Source organism: Cololabis saira, chromosome 18 (assembly GCF_033807715.1).
Source record: "Cololabis saira isolate AMF1-May2022 chromosome 18, fColSai1.1, whole genome shotgun sequence".
Lineage (NCBI taxonomy): Eukaryota > Metazoa > Chordata > Actinopteri > Beloniformes > Belonidae > Cololabis > Cololabis saira.
This window is the reverse complement of record NC_084604.1, coordinates 21,022,598-21,040,702: the sequence shown is the minus strand read 5'-3', so window position 1 is coordinate 21,040,702 and position 18,105 is coordinate 21,022,598. Positions and strand designations below refer to the sequence as shown.

The 18,105-nt window shown below is 41.8% G+C and overlaps 1 protein-coding gene across 3 annotated transcripts; it reads right to left on the bottom strand.

Moving 5' to 3' along the window:
• Positions 1–396: 396 nt before the first annotated feature.
• mideasa (mitotic deacetylase associated SANT domain protein a) lies at positions 397–15,084 on the bottom strand. 3 transcript variants are annotated; one of them, XM_061746357.1, is made up of 13 exons: positions 14,755–15,084; positions 12,623–14,306; positions 10,476–10,694; positions 8,335–8,677; positions 8,178–8,244; positions 7,951–8,093; positions 7,752–7,855; positions 6,476–6,551; positions 6,255–6,343; positions 5,642–5,785; positions 3,926–4,042; positions 3,570–3,736; positions 397–1,449 (listed from the first exon to the last, which is right to left on the bottom strand). In XM_061746357.1, exons 2-13 carry the CDS (start codon positions 14,075–14,077, stop codon positions 1,164–1,166), a joined length of 3,210 nt encoding a protein of 1,069 aa, XP_061602341.1. In that variant the 5' UTR covers positions 14,078–14,306; positions 14,755–15,084; the 3' UTR covers positions 397–1,163. The 3 variants fall into 3 exon arrangements, with proteins under 3 accessions (XP_061602341.1, XP_061602339.1, XP_061602340.1); XM_061746355.1 differs by having other exon boundaries at positions 8,335–8,701; positions 14,755–15,083; XM_061746356.1 differs by having other exon boundaries at positions 7,966–8,093; positions 8,335–8,701; positions 14,755–15,083.
• Positions 15,085–18,105: the final 3,021 nt, after the last annotated feature.

Genomic DNA, 18,105 nt, shown 5'->3' with positions numbered 1-18,105 from the left:
AGAGGTCAAGCAAAAGAAAGCACATTTTTACTCCAAAAATGTAGACTAAGACTATCATAATCTGAGAAATTAATCCTTCCTCCCTTTCCTGAGCGAGGTCTTTAATGGCTGAATGACATCACCAGTGAACAAGGCAACATTTCACCGCACACTGGTGTCAAAGGTTCAGTCCTCAGTCTGAAAACTATATTTATTTCTGGGTACAAGTGAGAGCTGCACTGGGAAGACTTTTTAACGTGCAAGATGCCCTTGTGCCCCAAAACAGCCACATCATTTTAAATATATCTGCAGGAAACCATAAATTAACTACATGTCCAACAAGGAACATCTGACTCCCTCTGCTGGTTCGACAATGTATAGCAATCATTTGGTGACAAGAAGGAAAACAAGATGCACTCCAAAGAACAATAGACTTTTTAATACAGCTTTTAGTTAACCAGTCATTTCTCAACCATCATGATTATTCTTTATATTATCAAAATCATTGCAAATGCTGTATCATAAATATATGGCAATCTCATATATACTTTTTTTTTGTACATGCTCATTTTAAAGGTCCCTTGTAAAAAATAGTAAAAATAAAGTGTACAACCGACCTAAAAATCTGGCGGCGAGCATCAAAATTCAGCACAGTGGTGTTTTTACATACAATCACACCTATCGTTACTTAAAAGGGCTCCCACTCTACTTGACAAATTGATTTGATCTTTTTTTTTTTATTGCTGGAGAGATGGTATGAAGTATCACCAAACCACTAAGTCCACCCAATGGTAAAGTATAATAATTTGACACAATTTCATTTAAATAGAGGATTTGTAAAAAAAAAAAAAAAAGAAAAGGCAACATTGGCAAAAGCAGAGATACAGTATAAGTGCGTTATCAAAAAATAAACTTTTTTTTTCCAAATTTTAATTGTACAAGTGTGAAAATGTGGAGTGTGAATTCTGATAGTGTGAAGCTATAACGGTCAAACGGAGAGTTTTGGTTGGGGAAGCTGTGTGAAAATTAACAGGAAGACTCAAAATCATATCTCTTGTGCTTATTCTGCCCTCAGAGGGCAGTAGTTTGTTGTTTAACTCCCTCCTGCTTTGTTCGTCACCTTTACAGTCTGTTTGCACGTAATTCCATCCCCGTTGAAGTTTGTTTTCTACCCTCCTCCATGTTCAGTGCCAGTCTTCATCTTTTTCATCTTCCGCTTCAGACGAGTCTTCCTGGCTGCTGACCTCCGCCTGCTGCATCGCTCCGTTCCCGCTTCCTCCCCCAAGAGCCTCCGCTGCGGCGGCTTCAGCAGCAGCAGCAGTTGCAGCCGCAGTTGCAGCCACCTTCCTGGCTCGAGCCTGAGCTGCCGCTCTCTCCTCCTCTTCCTTCTGACGCTGTGCCGCAGCCTTCTTCTCCTGCTCGGCGTGGCTCTTCATGTGGGCACTTCGACTTTTTACCTTATTAAAAACCCTACAGGGAAATAAGATCATGCAGCATAACCCACAGTAGAAACAGCTGGAATTAAAACAGTACCACATGTAGACAGAAAAAAAGACACTTAAAAATGCACGTAACTGTTCTGCAAAGTAATTATTTATGTTGGAAGGAATTAAGCAAGAATTTAAAATGAAACACTCACTGAATATTTAAACTTTACAAGCAAGTTCCTGCTCATGACGGGCTAGAATGAATCAAATCATATGCTACATCCCAAACTAAATTAATAATACTTTTTAATCCAGCACTTTCCACACTTGCTTATACTTGCAAATTGTATGACTGACTCTACTTTACTTTCAACTGTGAGACACACGCAGAGGCTCATATAAACAAAGTATGTACGAGTCCTGGCTAAGGCTCACAACCAGAGGGTGATCTTTCCCATTTGTTGTTATTTTCTACATCATCAAACAAATACTTGTTACGTTAAGATACAGAAGCGTAAAGGTGATATTGACACAAAGTCCAGTCACTCTACTTCTGTGTGTACTTTAAAAAAAAAAACTGCTCTGGGGCATCGGGCGTAGAATTCCGTCTATGAACTGAACACATGAGCCAAACACTGTGTAAAGCATTAAATAATCAGACTTATAAAACTAAAAATTATTTTCCCTTCATCCATCACAGCCTATCATAGTGTGTGTGTCACACACACACGCCCATGTTTAGCCATAAAAAGTCGTTTCATATGTAAAAAAAAAAAAAAAATAAACTAGATGGACGCTGCCCCCTGCAGGCTACTACAGGTACATCATGCTCAATGTGTTAAAACAAATTGTAATACATGTTTTGTACAACTAGAAAAAGCACCTGCAAACAACAAAAAAGCCGGCTGAATCATTAACTTGAATGTGGTCCAACTGTTCTTGAAATTCCCTGGTTGCCAGAGACTCAAAACAGGAAAAATAAAAAAAATAAAAACTGAGGGATGGCGCCGTTCTGTCTGGTTTGCCAGTGGCCGTTGTTCTCAAAGTAATTAGAATAAATCCATAACTGCTTATCAAACAATTAGACCATTATTTTATATCTCGCCCTCATCTAGAGGACCAGTCGAGAATGAAAACATGTACATACACAAGATATACAAGACATTTGTTACTTTGATTATTTCTCTATCATTTTAAATTGGACATTATTTCCTACTAGTAATCATACATGTGACTGATGATGGTTTGTATGGATCCGTGTGCATTTCTCCTTCATCTGCTGTCAGTTCACTAATCAACTATCTGTATTTCAAATGTGCTTGATCTATGTACATACAGGCGAAGGTGTCTGGAGGACAGGCATGTGCATTTCCCCATCAAATATTTTATTCTTAGTCCACACGGTAATAATAATAATAATAATAACAATAATAATAATAATAATAATAATAATAATAATAATATCTATTAGCTACATGAAGAGCTCTTCATTATCCGCTATAATGGCTCGGCTTGTTTTTGATGCACACTGTGTGAGGGAATAAAGACATTTAGGAGCTAAAACATCAACTTGTCATCAAGTTCAAAAAACTGTGTTCTTTTCCAAAGGATTTCATTCATTCAGTTTCCAGAGCACCTTCAATCGTGTTCAGGCCCACATTGGCCCGCTGGAGCTTCATTGCAGATTAACTTTTGTACATGTCATTACACGTGACAGACTGCTAATGCAGAGGCAAATATATATATCTAATTCCTTCTTAATATGATTTTGTGTTAAACTCAAATCCAAAATAGGATTTAATTTCACTTTTGGTTGTACTTCAGCTTTGTTTTATATAATAAAAACATACTTTAACGATCATAATTCTAATCTATATTACTTAATACCATTTGCTGAATATGACTTGTTTTCATCTTTTTTTCTTTATTTTAATCATTAGTCACCAACAAGGTGGATTATAGTCTATAGGCAGATTTGAGTTGACATTATATCCTGAATTTTTCTATGTTATTTTTATTTTATAATGTCTTATGTCACTTTCCATGTTTAAAAATAGAGACTTAGAAGAAACTTAGAAATCTGCAGCAGAAGACATTACTTTGACTCTAGAAAGTGAAACCAGGTGAGCAGATGTGACACAGAAATGGGTGAAATGACCCTACCTGCCGCATTTCTTGCACGGAAACACCGCATTGGGATCCAGCGGAGGCTTCGCCGGTGCCCTGGTCTTTTTTGCTGCGGGTTCGGCCCGAGGCCTGTGAGGTACTGAAGGGTAATGAGCCTCCTTATTAACGGTGACCTGCTCTTTGAACGCCGGCACCTCCCCTGCCTGAAGAAGCATGTGTACGTGTCAGACTCACCAATTTTATGTCAAAGTTTCAGTCAAAATAACGGGAACACGACCACAACTCAATTTACTATTTTAACCGGACTGCAATCGTTTTTTTAAAAACCTTGTTGGAAGAGTATTTAACAGTTGTGTGAAGTTTATAATTTGTCTGTACGGAGAAATACTTACATAATCATGAGCCTGTAGTGACAGAGAAATTCTGCTCTCGTGGCTCTCGTCGTAAGAAACATCTTTCTTTTCGTCCACCTCTTCCTCTGCTTGAGTGAGTTTTGGCTGCTGCGAGCTCTGCAGGGAATCACACCGCTACACATTAGACTGTCAGCAGAGTTCAAGAATTTTGAAGCATAAAAGAAAACTCAGCAGGGAGGAATTGATTCCTTCATGCTCCGTCTTTTTCTTTCTCTCGGTAAAAATGTCCTTTACTGATGCTCCTCTTTCACTTCTGCTACCCAATGAGGCCGATCCAGTCTCATACCGTCTTTTAGGATACTGTGCCATAAGGAAGCTCCACCAACTCAAACTGCTATTTTAAAAAGGAAATATTATAGAAAAATGACCGTTTCTGTGCTTGAAGGCATAGGGATGGGAATCGAAAACCGGTTCTTGTTGAGAACCGATTCCCAGTGTTTCAATTCGTTGGAATCGTTTGCCTTTTTTTGCAAACGATTCCTTTATCAATTCCAGTGGGCGCGAATGACGTCACCATGCACGTTACGTAGTTACGCAACGTGCATGGCATTCGCGCCCAGCAGGAAAACGTGCCGACAAAGCGGCATAAACGCTCGAAAGTTTGGTTACATTTTACCAAAAAGGATGACAACAGGGGGACTTGTTGTTCTCCACAGCTGGAGACACCATAAGTCCAGAAAGATCGCGTATCCTTCCTGAAAAAGCAGATATGCTTATTTTTCTGCAGAGGAATTGTTAATTCTTCATAGTTGATGGTTGCAGAATTGCATTATTCCATTGGAATTGAGTTGATTATATTTGTCAATGGCTGACGTAGTTTTATTTTTGAGTGCTCAGCTCAGATAGCCTTTTAAAAAGGAACATTTTAATTTCTATTAGAGAGAATATTTATTTTATTATTATTATTTTATATTTATTTTCAAAACAAATATTTTTTTCTGGGGACCCCCTGGCACACCATGGAGGAGCCCAAGGCTAGGGGCGTCTTAAGACCTCACTTGTATTTTTTTGTTCAAAGATATACAACAAAGTTGATTCTAATCGACCTGTTTGTTCTCCTTTTTTCCAAATGAGAATTGTTAAGAGAATCGATAAAGAATCGAATTGTTAAACAGAATCGAAAATAGAATCGGAATTGGGAAAATCTTATCAATTCCCATCCCTATGAGAGCATATATGGGTGTCTGAAGTGACTCCTAAATCATAAAACGCTGACATGCGACTACCCTGCAGTTTAGTTTTGGTCAACCCGAGACTAAAAGGATGTTACTCAGTGAGCCGTTCAGATTTACAGGGTTCAGTGACGCCACAGATCCACATCCAACTTCTCCAGCTTTAATTCCACCCAACTTCACATCATGCAGCCTTCACTGCTGCTCTGAATGTGACAATGCAAAGATGCTGCCCAAACAGAGAAGGGTGGCGTCGGGTCAAATAACGGATCCTACCACCTAAAACTGATGTGAAAAGGACTGTAAAAACATGCAGCAATGGAAGATGTGGTGGTCTATACCCTTGGTATATTGTGCAAAAAGATTGTCAGAGATTTCTTAAGACTTTAGAAAACTTTGTACGCTCAAGAAAAGAATAAACAAAATCTGCTTTTAAAGACTATTACAGTATTATGCTAATATGACTGCAAAACATCCCCCTGACATACTGTATGTTTGCACATTTAATATAACACCACGTTACCTTTACATCCACCACCGCGTCTGTGTGTCTTTCCGCAGGCGAGTCCGCAGGGCCGAAGGTCATCGTACTGTTGCGACCGATCTTCACCTGCTTCTTATAGGTGTAGTAGAACTCCACGCACTGGGCCACGGTCTTGGTCTGCACCTTTAAAATGGTCCGAGACACATGCAGTCGCGTTAGGATTTAAAGTCAACTCCTCTGTCGCGCTTAAGCTGAGGTTATTTACTGCTGTTATAAGACGTTTGACGCTGCTTGAAGAACAAATCTGAGCTGAGAACTAAGGAAGCCTTCTGGACGGAGGGTGAAACGTCTCCAAGAACAAAAGAAAAGGAAGTCCAGCTGCCGTTGAGTTACATTAGAGTGGCTCAGGAGTCTGACTTCGCTGTATTGTTAATGTTTCTATAAACCAGACTTCCCACCACAGAGAGGAAGTGATTTTTTTCTCCCTCAAATCTGATTTTCATCTTTTTTGAACTTTTTATAAATGTTTTAGTCTTTGTTGAAATGGCCACATCCTCTTCCTGCTTGCAAAAGCATGTTTTCCATTACATATAAATGTAACATTGTGTTTTGTAAACCCATTACCCCCTGGAAGATAAAAATCACTAATTACCAGTTTCTGGACCAAGAAGAAGTCCTTCCTGTAGGCGGAGATCCCCTTATTGAAGTAACACTTCTCCTCTGCTGTCCATCTGTCTGAGCCTGTGAGAACCACAGATGCAGATAAACCTCTCAGGAAAGATTGATAAATATTTCAAGACAAACTGACTTTCTATTTCTCACTCTGACAACTCCAAAAGTTGTGATGTTACAGAGCTGAGAACGCGTCCTCACCTGAGTAGTGATAATTCGTCAGGTGATGGCCTTTAGGGAAAACTGGGTCCTGAAGCATCAAACGTTCCAGTGTTTCCTTAAAGTTAACATCACAATAAGGGAAACTTTCATGATAGAAAACTTAAAAAAGGTTAGTGTGCAAAATTAAAGTGATAATAACTAGGGGTGTAACGATACAGTAATCTCACGATACGGTATGATACACGATATTGAGGTCACGATAACAATACGATATTATAGCAGTATTTTTTTTACAACCTCGAATGAGGAACATATGACTGGAAAAAATTATCTTTTATTTGAAAGACACAAAATACAAAACAATGCTGTGCATTTGCCCTATTGTTACAGTTTGTAATGCTTTATAACTGTTTAAGTTTTAAAGAGAAAGCCAGGCCAACCATTTTCCACAAACTGAATTAAAAGTAATTGTCAGGTTTGCATTATGCACCTTCAGTTTCATACAAATATTTTGCCACAAACTGAATAGTTTCTCTCATGTATGATTTGACTTTTTTCTTTTCCAGAAATGTAACAACTAAAATTAAATTTAATAAATAATAAATAAAAATAAATAAATACATACAATTTTACATCATAAAAAATATTGATTCATGCTCAACTTATAAGTGTAAGAGGAGATTTATTTTTGTTAAGAAGGTTATTTTGGTAATTCAGGGTTCATTATTTTATAAATATATTCTTTATATTCTGATGTAAATCAGGGACTATAATTACACTAGTCAGTTTATCTGTAGTGATTAGTCTGTTTTAGATTGGGCGGAGTGATACGCCACAGTACGGCACTAGGTGCTGTGTTGATGTTCTAAAATCCTACACTGTTGAGGGACATTAAAGTAGACTGGAACTCAGCAGAAGTTGTCCCGTGTTTATCCTACTCACGACCCCAAAAAGGTTTAATTTAATAAGGTAAGGCTTAACTCTACACCAGCCTTACATAAGTAAAGGTTCAGAGCTCAAAACGGGACCGCAAAACGGTACTAGTTTCTTCTGAGCGGAGTAAGATTTTGGTCCGCGGGTCGAGGCGCGGTCGGCACGCGTGGTCGGTTGCGCGTTACTAGTCAACACAATAGATTAATATTAATAACCCAATATCGCGATACAGTTTGTCACCTCCACGACACGTATTGTGACGTTTTTGTATCGTGAAATTTCGTGGCACGATATATTGTTACACCCCTAATAATAACGTAAGTCTGATTAACAGACACTGAGGGATATGTTCAAAGGAGTCATTACGAGTGACTTTACTCACAAGGAAGTTTCCTCCACATTCATGTAAACAGTGCAGAGCCAGCTCCTGGTTGGTTCCTCCTCCGCTGAGAACACTTGTACAAGCCATGCTCATCAGATCTTCAACTGAAATGAAAAGTTCAAGGGAAGACGATGACACGGCGCTCAAACAGAATAACTACAACAGCAGCGAGTGGTTATAAGCGCTGGGAAATACTAACTGCTCTCCTGGTCACCGTGTTTGAGGCTGGAGTTGTCAAGCGGAAGAAAAACCAAATCGGCTTTGTGTTGGTCAGACTGGGAGGAAAGTGCGTCTTGCAAATCTGGAATTTCTGCCTGGTACCGCAGCCCGATGTTGATGCGGCTGCAGGCAAGCACAAAGTTTTACGGAGATGCAAGCAACATGGACGGAGATGTTGCGTGTCCAGGTGCAGCAGGTTGTACTCACGGCTCGAGGCTGACGGGTGTGGCATCGGCGATGAAAGGCAGAACTGGAGGAGTGATCTCTGAACTCGCTGAAAGACATAAATCAAGACAGCTTCTCATTTGTGATTTATTCCCAATTAAATCTGCTGACTGAAACTAAAGCAACAATTCTGACTCACTAGAACGCAGCAGGCTGCGTGAAGCAGACTTGGGCGTAGGCGGCAGTGGCATGATCTGGTTGCTTACGGCCATGCTGGTGAGGAAGGTGGAGAAGTAGAGCCCTGAGCCCCCTCGTACGGGGGACAGGATGGGTGGAGGCGTGTACGGGGGAAGGGTGTTCGGGTTGTCCGGCAGGCGCACGGGCGAGCGCAGGTTACTCTGGTAGGAGGTGATGCTGGAGTAGAGGGATGGAAGGATGAAGGTGGATGGTTTGGGAGGCGGGATGATGAGAGGCTCGGGACGAGGCCGGCGCTTAAATTTAGCTTTTCCATCTTCATCCAGCCTTGAATCGTTTTCCTCATCCTGGATTGAAGAGTGATCGAGGGGCTTTAAAAACAAACAGACAAACAAACCCACATCTGAGTATTTTTTCCTCACTTTAACTGAGTGCCGCTGCAACTGAACACAACACTGATCAGAAACAGCAAGAAATCAAAGATCAACGGTGTGATCTTGGATGCTGAGTTCAGGATACATCTATTTACTCAAGAGTCCTGTAAACACAGCCAGACTCACGGGATCAGGCCTGTAGATGTCAGGTGATGAAGTGAAGGATAGGTTTATGACAGATTGTAGTTGCCATTTGTTATGAATCCTTGATTCTTTGAGCTCTTTGTGATGACGTGTCTTGCATGCAGATTTTAACTTTAAATTTTATATTTTAGTATTTTATCATTCTTTCAAGTGTTTTTTTTATGTAATTTGAATTTCATTTTTTTTAATAACTTCCTCATAACCCTAAAATCCTCCAAATCCTGAAAGAACCAGAATCTTTGCTCACTGAATGTATGAACCCAGTTTAAACCAGCTGTACTTCAAAATCCTGGAAGTTGTGAGGCATCATCATCTAATCTGAAGCCCACATTTACAGACGGGAGAAGATTTCAAAGCGATGTTGCTCTTCAGGAGATTTCTTTAAAGACAAAAACATTTATACAAGCGAGAGGCTTCTCGTAACCGTGAGAACCTGAACTTTGAGGTTACTTGTATAAATGGTAGGGCTGTGACAGATCTCCCTGATCTGTGGCACATCGTGTTAGCTACCGATTGACTTTTCTGACTTAAAGGAAAAAAGGAAAAAAACAAAAAGGCACACCAGGTGGACTGTGAGTGCCTGGAGTGTGAGTGGTAGTGGTGAACCTGCGGAGAAGCAACTTGAAATGTCTGTGGCATCGTTTAAGTGGAGCACTTCGGCTTCCCCGTTAAACCAATGGGCAGTTACGCTAGCGGGGATTTACACGCCAGCTTACAGCAAACGTGCAGGCTGTCGAGCTCCAGACAGGCACGAATTACTTCATAGGTGATGAATGAAGCATAGTTCACCTTGTATCTGATTTTTACGACAGTATGATGATGGTTTTCCTGCAGTAAAACAAGGAAGCCACATGGACGTGACGATACATGACGACACACGTAAAACATCATCATCCCTCTCTGCCACCGACAACAGAGAAACCAAAACAGGAGATTTACTTCAATTTATTAAAGACAGCATTTTGGTTTCAAATGTAGCCTTAAATTTTATTTTTTAGGCCTCATAGTTTTATTGTACTTTTGTTTGAATTATTGTTATTTTTTCTTTTATACCCTAATGCTACTGTTTTTTGTTTTTTGTTTTTTTTGACAAAAGACTAAATTTTGGAATGAAAGTGTTGGAAATTAACCAGGTATTGTCTCTATTTTTACTTTTGAAATGGCATGGTTTTCTTATTAATCAGAATCAGAATCATCTTTATTGGCCAAGTTTGAACATTGTACGACGAGGAACCAAATTTAAAAATAGCAAACAGTAAATAAACAAATGTGGCACTTATTAACATATATACAATTAAAAAACTGAAGGGTGCAGCAGTATGAGGTAGACATGGTAATGACGGCTCTGAATAAAATAACATATCTACAATTTTTTTAAAGTGAAAGGTGCAGCAGACATGATTATTGTTGGAAGATGCATTGTATAATATTATTCAAACACTGTTAAATGCTGCTCGTTGTTTTACTGGGGGATCCAGAAATCAAAGACAGGGCAACAACATGTCCCCTGCTCACCTGAAATAATCAGATCAATGTTGACTCGGGAGAAACAAACGCAAGAACCCACCTGTCCGAAACTCTCAGTCAACGAGTTTCTCAGGGACCGCCGCCGAGCCACGATGACGGAAGGTTTGTGGTCCGACTGTCGCGCGGGCTGCTCGTCCTGACCGAGACAGCCCTGCGGCCAGCCGCCCTGAGGATCCGTCCGATTCTGGTGAACCGGCACCGACACGGGGATGACCAGGGGCAGCATGGCGGACTCTCTGCCGGGGCCACTATCCTCCTTCTGCGGTGCAAGAGGCAAAACGGAGACGAGGAGAGGCGGGAAAGAGAAGATTGGAGGGAGGACAGGGAAGTGAAGGGGAAAATAGAAAAAAAAACAGGGAGTGAGAAGCGAAAAAAGAGGAAGATGACGCCGGCGTGCATCACTGAAACATAAATGCAATTTCTAAACCTGCTGTGTTTTCAAATAAGCTGTAAAAGTTTGATCTTTAACTGCACAGCAGATCAGATTAATTTAGCCTCGTGAGTATATGTATAAGTTCAACCTGCCATTAAAAGGTTCAGTAATGTGCAGGTGGCACAGGTTCAAATCCCGGCCTGTCGCTCTTTACTGCGCGTCTCCCCCTTCCCTCTCCTCTCACCAGTTTCCTGTCAGCTACCTGTCAAGGCCACTAGAGCCACAACATCTTAAAAAAAAAGAAAAAAAGGGCTTCAGGCAATCCGGTGAAAACGATATCAGTCTTGCAGGTAAAATTTGAGGCAAAGTTGAGAAGATTACATGTGACCCCCCCATCCCTGACACAGAGAGGGGCTGCTTGTTAACCACAGAACTGCTCCGTGTTGTCAATAGCTGCATTAAACCTGTTTGAGGAGAAAAGAAGTGTAACCGTGCAGGTTGACAGCGCGGCCCCTCCTTAGCTCAACTGACTGATTGGGAAAAGGCCTGAGGAATGTGGAGGTGTGCAGACTTGCAGTTGCTCCAAGTGTACGTTTGGCATGCACGCTCTCTAATAAAACCCCAAACACGCCTCTTAACTTCTTCTGGGCAGAGAACTACGCGTCTCTGTATTTCGGTGTTGACTATCTGTTTAACAAAGTCCCTAAAGGAAGAATAAAAAAAAAAGAAAGAAAAAAGATCAAGAATATCTCAGTGGGTGTGCCGCCTGCTATGTAAACATTGTAAATCCTGAATAACGAGGGTTTCATCTCTCTTATGGTGAAAATCCAATCCAAATGTACATTCATTCTGAAAGAGGAAATCTTGAATTGTAGCTTATTTTGCAGTCTGCAGTCAAATGTGGTGCAAGATTATACACCGTAAAATAAGACTGAGCAGATTTGTAAAACAGCCTGCGACCGCTGGGACTCACCAACTGCACGAGTCGAGAGACTGAAGAAAAAAAGGATTTTGCAAGGATTTTTGGGGAAGTTCAGCATAGAAACAGAACTCTTCCTCTTTGTTAAAGGGGACCTATTATGGCATCTAATACATATTTTAAACAGGCCTTGAATGTCTTAAAAACAAGCTTTTGATTGTTTTTGCTAAATAAATTAGAAATTCAGCCTCTGATCCATGTCTTTATCTTCCCATTCTCTAATTGCATTCTCTATACTGGATTCTGAGTGGGCGGGGCTATGATAAAGAGGCTCTGTGCTGATTGGCTGCCTGAATTACGCGATACACCGCTACAAAAAAATGGCGGAAGCTCCGGCCGGCGGAGTTAGTTGTTGTTTTTGTTCCGGCTAGAGTTTTTGTGGGCGTGGTTTCACGCATCGGAGGCCAACCGATGCAAATTGCATTTTGGTTACGTAATGACGGGAGCAGAATCTGAACGGCTCGTAGAAGCCACGTCACACTGGATGGCTCATCCGGGCGGCTGTACAGACACTGCAGAATTTGGTTGCTTTCCTCCTTCTCTGAGTTGGCAGGCTGAGGGGAGACCACTTTATATACCGGTATGTATAAAGCAAGAAAAAACTTGTTTTTCACAATAGGTCCCCTTTAAGCTGCCCGTCAACTTTGCCAAATGAGCAAATTTGCTTTCATCTGTATTAATTGACCACCTTTGGTGCTCTCTCCTGACTATATACAGCCTGAAGCAAGTGGTCAAATTGCAGTCTCATTGGACTTGTGCTGTAAATGAATAATAAATTAGGTATAAAAGGAGTGGAATAAGTGTGTGTGTGTTTTTGTTTGCTTTTTTTTTTAACCTTGACAGATTTAGCAGGTAGAGACTCCATTTCTGATGCCTTCTGTGCAAGAGTCTCCAAGTTGATCTCCTTGGATGCTCTCCTCCTCCTGCGGGTGATCTGGATGACCCCTCCCGTTGAGACCTGGCCTTCCCCTGCCCTCGCAGCCGGGACGCCTGCAACTCCATTCTGTGAAGGTGCTGGCTCTTTGGAGGCTTGAGACCAGATGTTTGTCGAAGGGGGGCCCAGTGGGGACTGTCCCTCCCTGGAAAGACGACGTGAACGCCGAGGAGCTGCTGATGCTGCATCTGCAGGCTCCGCGGTATTTGTGGCAACCTTAGCATGGCATGAATTGGATGCAGCGGATGCGTCGCAGGCTTGAGCTCCCGGTTGCAGCCGTGGCTCCCCCGACTGGACATCCTCTTCTTTAGGCCCAGTGTCAGGCGGATGAGGCTCAGGAGGCCGATAAACTCCAAAGTTTTGAGTCTGCTGCTGTCTGGGTTGCACTTGTGATTGTATCGTTTCTGGCTGTGGCACATTTTGTTGCTGCTGTTGCATTTGCTGCATTTGTTGCTGCTGCTGATACTGTTTTTGCATTTGCTGTAGCTGCTGCTGCTGTTGCATTTGCTGTTGGATCTGGTGTTGCTGCAGTTGTTGCTGCTGCTGCTGTTGTTGCTGCTGCTGTTGCTGCTGCTGCAGTTGAAGATGATGCTGCTGATGCAATTGTTGCTGCTGCTGCTGCTGCTGATGGTGATGATGGTGATGGTGCATTTGTTGCTGCTGCATCTGGTGCAGAATCTGCTGCTGACTTTTGGGCTGCTCACTGTACACCAGGTTTGGCAGTGCCTTGTTTCCTTGAAAGACAGGGTAATACCCAGACGAGAACTGCTGCTTGTTTGGTCTGAATGACGCTTGGAAGGACTGCAGCATGGCGTGAGGCTGCACATGCGGCTGGCTCTGCAGCTCCACGCCCTTGTGACCCTGCTGATAAGCTTGTAGCTGTGCCTGATGCATGGCAGCCGCATGCTGCTCCCACTCCAGCCCTCTCCCTTGAGTTTGAGCCTGGGGGGCATCTCTGTAAACCTCCACAGGCGCCGACATCTGGTTTTCTCCTCCCATCTGCATTGGCCCACCTTCATGAACGCCTTTGTGAAAGGCCATCTGGCCCCTGGCGTTCACACCGCTCATGTAGGAGCCAAAGTTCTGTCCCCAGGCCGGAGCTTCCTGGGGCCAGGTGGGCGCTTGCATGGAGTCCTGCATCCATTTTACTGGAGCCGTCTGCTGGTAGGGATGCACACTTTGGGGCCCTTTCTCTGGGTTATAAACACCAGAGCTGCTAGCAGAGTCACCGTGGCTCGGCTTTAAAGCCGGAGGTCCCATACCATAATAAACCTCCCCTGAATGTGGCACGGCCTCTTTCATGGCTGCAGTCCGTTGCTTACTCTTGTCAGTATTAACCTGAGAAGGAACACTCATAGTACTATTAAATGACAGTCTGAATCTCTGACCGTGCAAATGCTTAGTGCCTCTGTAGTGTGTTCAGTCCCCTGTAGTCAAGAAAATGTTGAACTGTGTATAAAGAAGTATCTGGAAGGAAATAGAAATCCCAAAAAGGAAAAAAAGTGCAGGGTTGGGGAAACTTGCAGCCCTTCCTTCAACAATCAAAGCTGTGGTCCATTCCTGCCATCCTCTCGGGGAGCCAGACCTAACGACAGAAAGAAAAGTCACACAGCAATTTTTTTTTTTTTTTTTTTACAGCACTATGACTTTTCAGTCGACTCACAGTCGCCAGCAGCAGAGAGGAAACCGAGGCCTACACCAGCAAAAAAACCCGTGTGGAAAGTGAAATTATAAAGGGGGAGCAAAGAAAAGCTAGATTTCTAAATATACATTTAGGTGCATGCACAGAAGAGGTTACAAGATGAAGTTTTGAAACGGTAAAGGGGGGGGAAAAACAGCAACGAGGAGGCGCCTGCAGTTGAGCTGCCATTTGGCACAACAAGAAATACAGGAAACGAAGGGGCTCTTGCAATCACCCGAGCGCCAGCCAGTAATATCACGTTAAATATGAAACATATAAGGCGTCCGAGTAGCTGAGAGCTGTTAGGAAACGCAGGATATCAATAAGCATTACTTAAACGCGGTGTATGTACCTTATCCACGGTGCACAGGCTTCCCCATGAGCAGCTTCATGGAGTCACTTTGGTTTCGATCAAAGTCGACTTCATGTCGCTCCAGGAGCGGAGTGTGCGCAGCAAATGTCATCACTGACAACTTTCCATCGAGTTTCGCTGCGAGGTTCGCAATATGGCGAACAGGCGACTTTATCAGTCCCACGGAAAGATACCAGCAAGGTCCAGGACAGGAAGGGAAAAGGCTTTTTAACGCTGTAGTTACAGTGTTGCACACTGTATCCGTGAAACCGTGCACTTCCAGGAAAACATGTCCACAACTTTCCCCCCCCTCCCCTCCTCCTCGCATCAACGACTAGAAAACCACCACACGAGACGGGGAAAGTGTGAAAATGCTGCCGTGCAGCGGCTCGTCCTGGTACTTTCTCAGATTTAAACGTGGTCGTTGCGGAGCTCCGTGGGTTCAAGTGCTGCTGCTCAGACTTGTCCGGAGTGTGTTTAAAGCTGCGAAACTGCGCGAATGCGCCGACATTTTTGCGGCCGCGAACGCACCGCCTCACCCAAAACAGCTGAACTGACTTCCTGTTGTCCAATCAGATCGGCCGGCCACGCCCACTGCCGTGTCCGGGTACGTTTGTTTTGATGGCGCGGCTGTCCCGGATACGGAGACTCAATACAAGGACACGAGTGGTTAAAGTCAGGACGTTGATGATGAGTTCAATTTCAAACAGTCACTTCAATCACATCAATGATAACATATTGATGTTGCAGGAATTAAGAAGTTGTTTTCCCTGTTTGTCTGGTTCAAGTCTTTTTTAAGTATTTTTGTAACATTTGATTTAGTTAAAAGTATGTGCAAGACACACAAATAGGGTTGCCAACCGTCCCTTGAAAAACGGAATCGTCCTGTATTTATAAACTAAAGTAGCGTCCCGTATTGAGCTGAAAAAGGACGCACTTTGTCCCGTATTAATGTGTGAGATTCAAGAAATAGTGATAAAATGCCAATGGAAAATTGCATTGAGCTGTTGAGTTCATAAGTTATTTTTTTCTGTTTTACTACAACTGTAGCTACAGCCATGGCCTTTGAGGCACAAATATGTTTACAAGTTTTCTACAGACTTTCTGTTTGCACTTTTGTTATTGCACTAAAAATGTGCACTATTACAGAATGGATGTTCTGCTTTCTTTCTATTGTTTTATATTCATTTATACAATTTTAAGTATAAGGTTAAGGTTTCTGTTTAAGAAAGATACTTATTTTATTCAGTTCATTTTGTTATTTTGTATTAAAGTGAATAGCTGGATAATAATTTGTTTTAAATGTGTTCATGGCATTCAAAAATATACATCTAATTCAATTCAGGTTCGAGTCAAATAGTTAAAAAACCGTTTCACTCACAAAAAAAAGGGGCTAAAAAAATTCACCACGCCAGGAAGGGTGAAGGCAATCGGGTTGGTGTCCCTTATTTATTTCTCAGGGAGTTGGCAACCCTACTCACAAGCCTGCATTTACATGTAGACCCTATTTGGCTTAAAAGTGGGCTACAGATGGGGTTTTGAGTGGGCTCTACCTCGATTTTAGGTGGGGAGAGGCCTGACTGGTTCATTTCCTAATGTGGGGCCTATGTTTAAAGTATAATTCACTTCATATTTGGTGCCCAAAATACTCAAACCACAAAGGACCCATGACATTTAAATATTTTAAGCCCAAGCTCACTCTGTACCCAATTATCCCACTTTTAACCTGGATAGGACCTCGTGGATTTGCAGGTTTGCAGGTTAATACATTAAAGTGAAGAATTCTTGTTTATCTTTAACAATGTATATTCACATGCACACATTTCCTGCATATTCCTTATTTCAAATCTCCAAATATTACTCCATTGCAAGTTTCTTAAATATTATGTGAAAAAAGTAGGATGAAGCCACTACCATATTTATGGACAATAATTCTGAGGAATGAAGTTTAATATTTGGCTATCATCATCTTGGGGTTTTAAAGGTTGAGGACACCATGCATGTTAACTTTATAGTAGACACACTTCTTATTACTGACTTAAAGTGACCATTCTCTTAAGCCATATGGGAAAAATGTGCCTTTTCATGTAAAATTATGTAGAATTTGGGATTTTGTCATTTGCAGAACAACAAATGAAACAGGTTCAAAGGATCCAGACGATTACTTGTTGAGAGAAATTTGAAAACCAACCCTGACTAGCTGTGATTTTAAGAATCTCAGGGGTGCCTGCAATAATACAGATAAAAAGGAAACAGAAATCACTGCATGGTCTAAGAAGGGACACTTTTGTAACTATGCAGTCAGTGAATAGTGCTCCTGCCAATGCAGGTAAAAACTAAACAATACTATGAGTGAATAAATTAATAAAAAAATAATATGCAGAAGTGTGACGGTTTTCGGCCCTGCGATAGACTGGTGACCTGGGAGCTGGGATAGGCTCCAGCAGGATGGATGGATGGATGGATGGATGGATGGATGGATGGATGGATGGATGGATGGATGGATGGATGGATGGATGGATGGATGGATGGATGGATGGATGGATGGATGGATGGATGGATGGATGGATGGATGGATGGATGGATGGATGGATGGATGGATGGATGGATGGTTTCCCTTTTCCTCTCAGCTGGGTGTCATTTAAGACAGAGTGAGGTGTATAGGAAAACTGTCTTGAGGTACGACTAATGAAACCTGGAAACACAAACACCACAGTTGAAATGACGACTGGTGGGGTCTCAGATTTGTTTGTTACACATAAAGCATGTGATCTTATGACATTGCATTAATGTACATGCATAACTATAGTATTAACACTGAACAAACACGTGGAGCAACATATGCTGCCATCTAGAAAATAAGTTTCTCAAAGAAGGTCTTGATTTTTTCAACATAACAATGTCAAACCATGTTTCTGTACGTGTACCTGCAGAATGGCTCAGTACCAAGAGAATCCAGATGAAAACATTTTGGATTGTCTTGTCTTGCTTGATGTTAGTTCATCTATGACAGCCTGCCAGCAATACTCTAAAATAAAATAAGAAAGAAAAGTTTTGAATGAAATAACTTATAAGCATTCATATTGGCATGCATTTATTTTGATTATGTTTTGTGATGACATTATTATCAAAGGAACCACAGCAAGTTAATATAAATTTTAATCAGACTATCCAGGCCAAGTGTTTTCATTTGCAATAATTGGTGAAACTTCTTTTTCGTATGGAAAATTGAAATACACGTATGTTTCTTTTCTTTCTCTCAGTGTTCCTGAGAGTCACGCCAAGCTAAAGAAGTTGCCGGTAGCATATAATGATGCGTTCAGGATCCTCCTTAAGCTTCCAAGATGGACA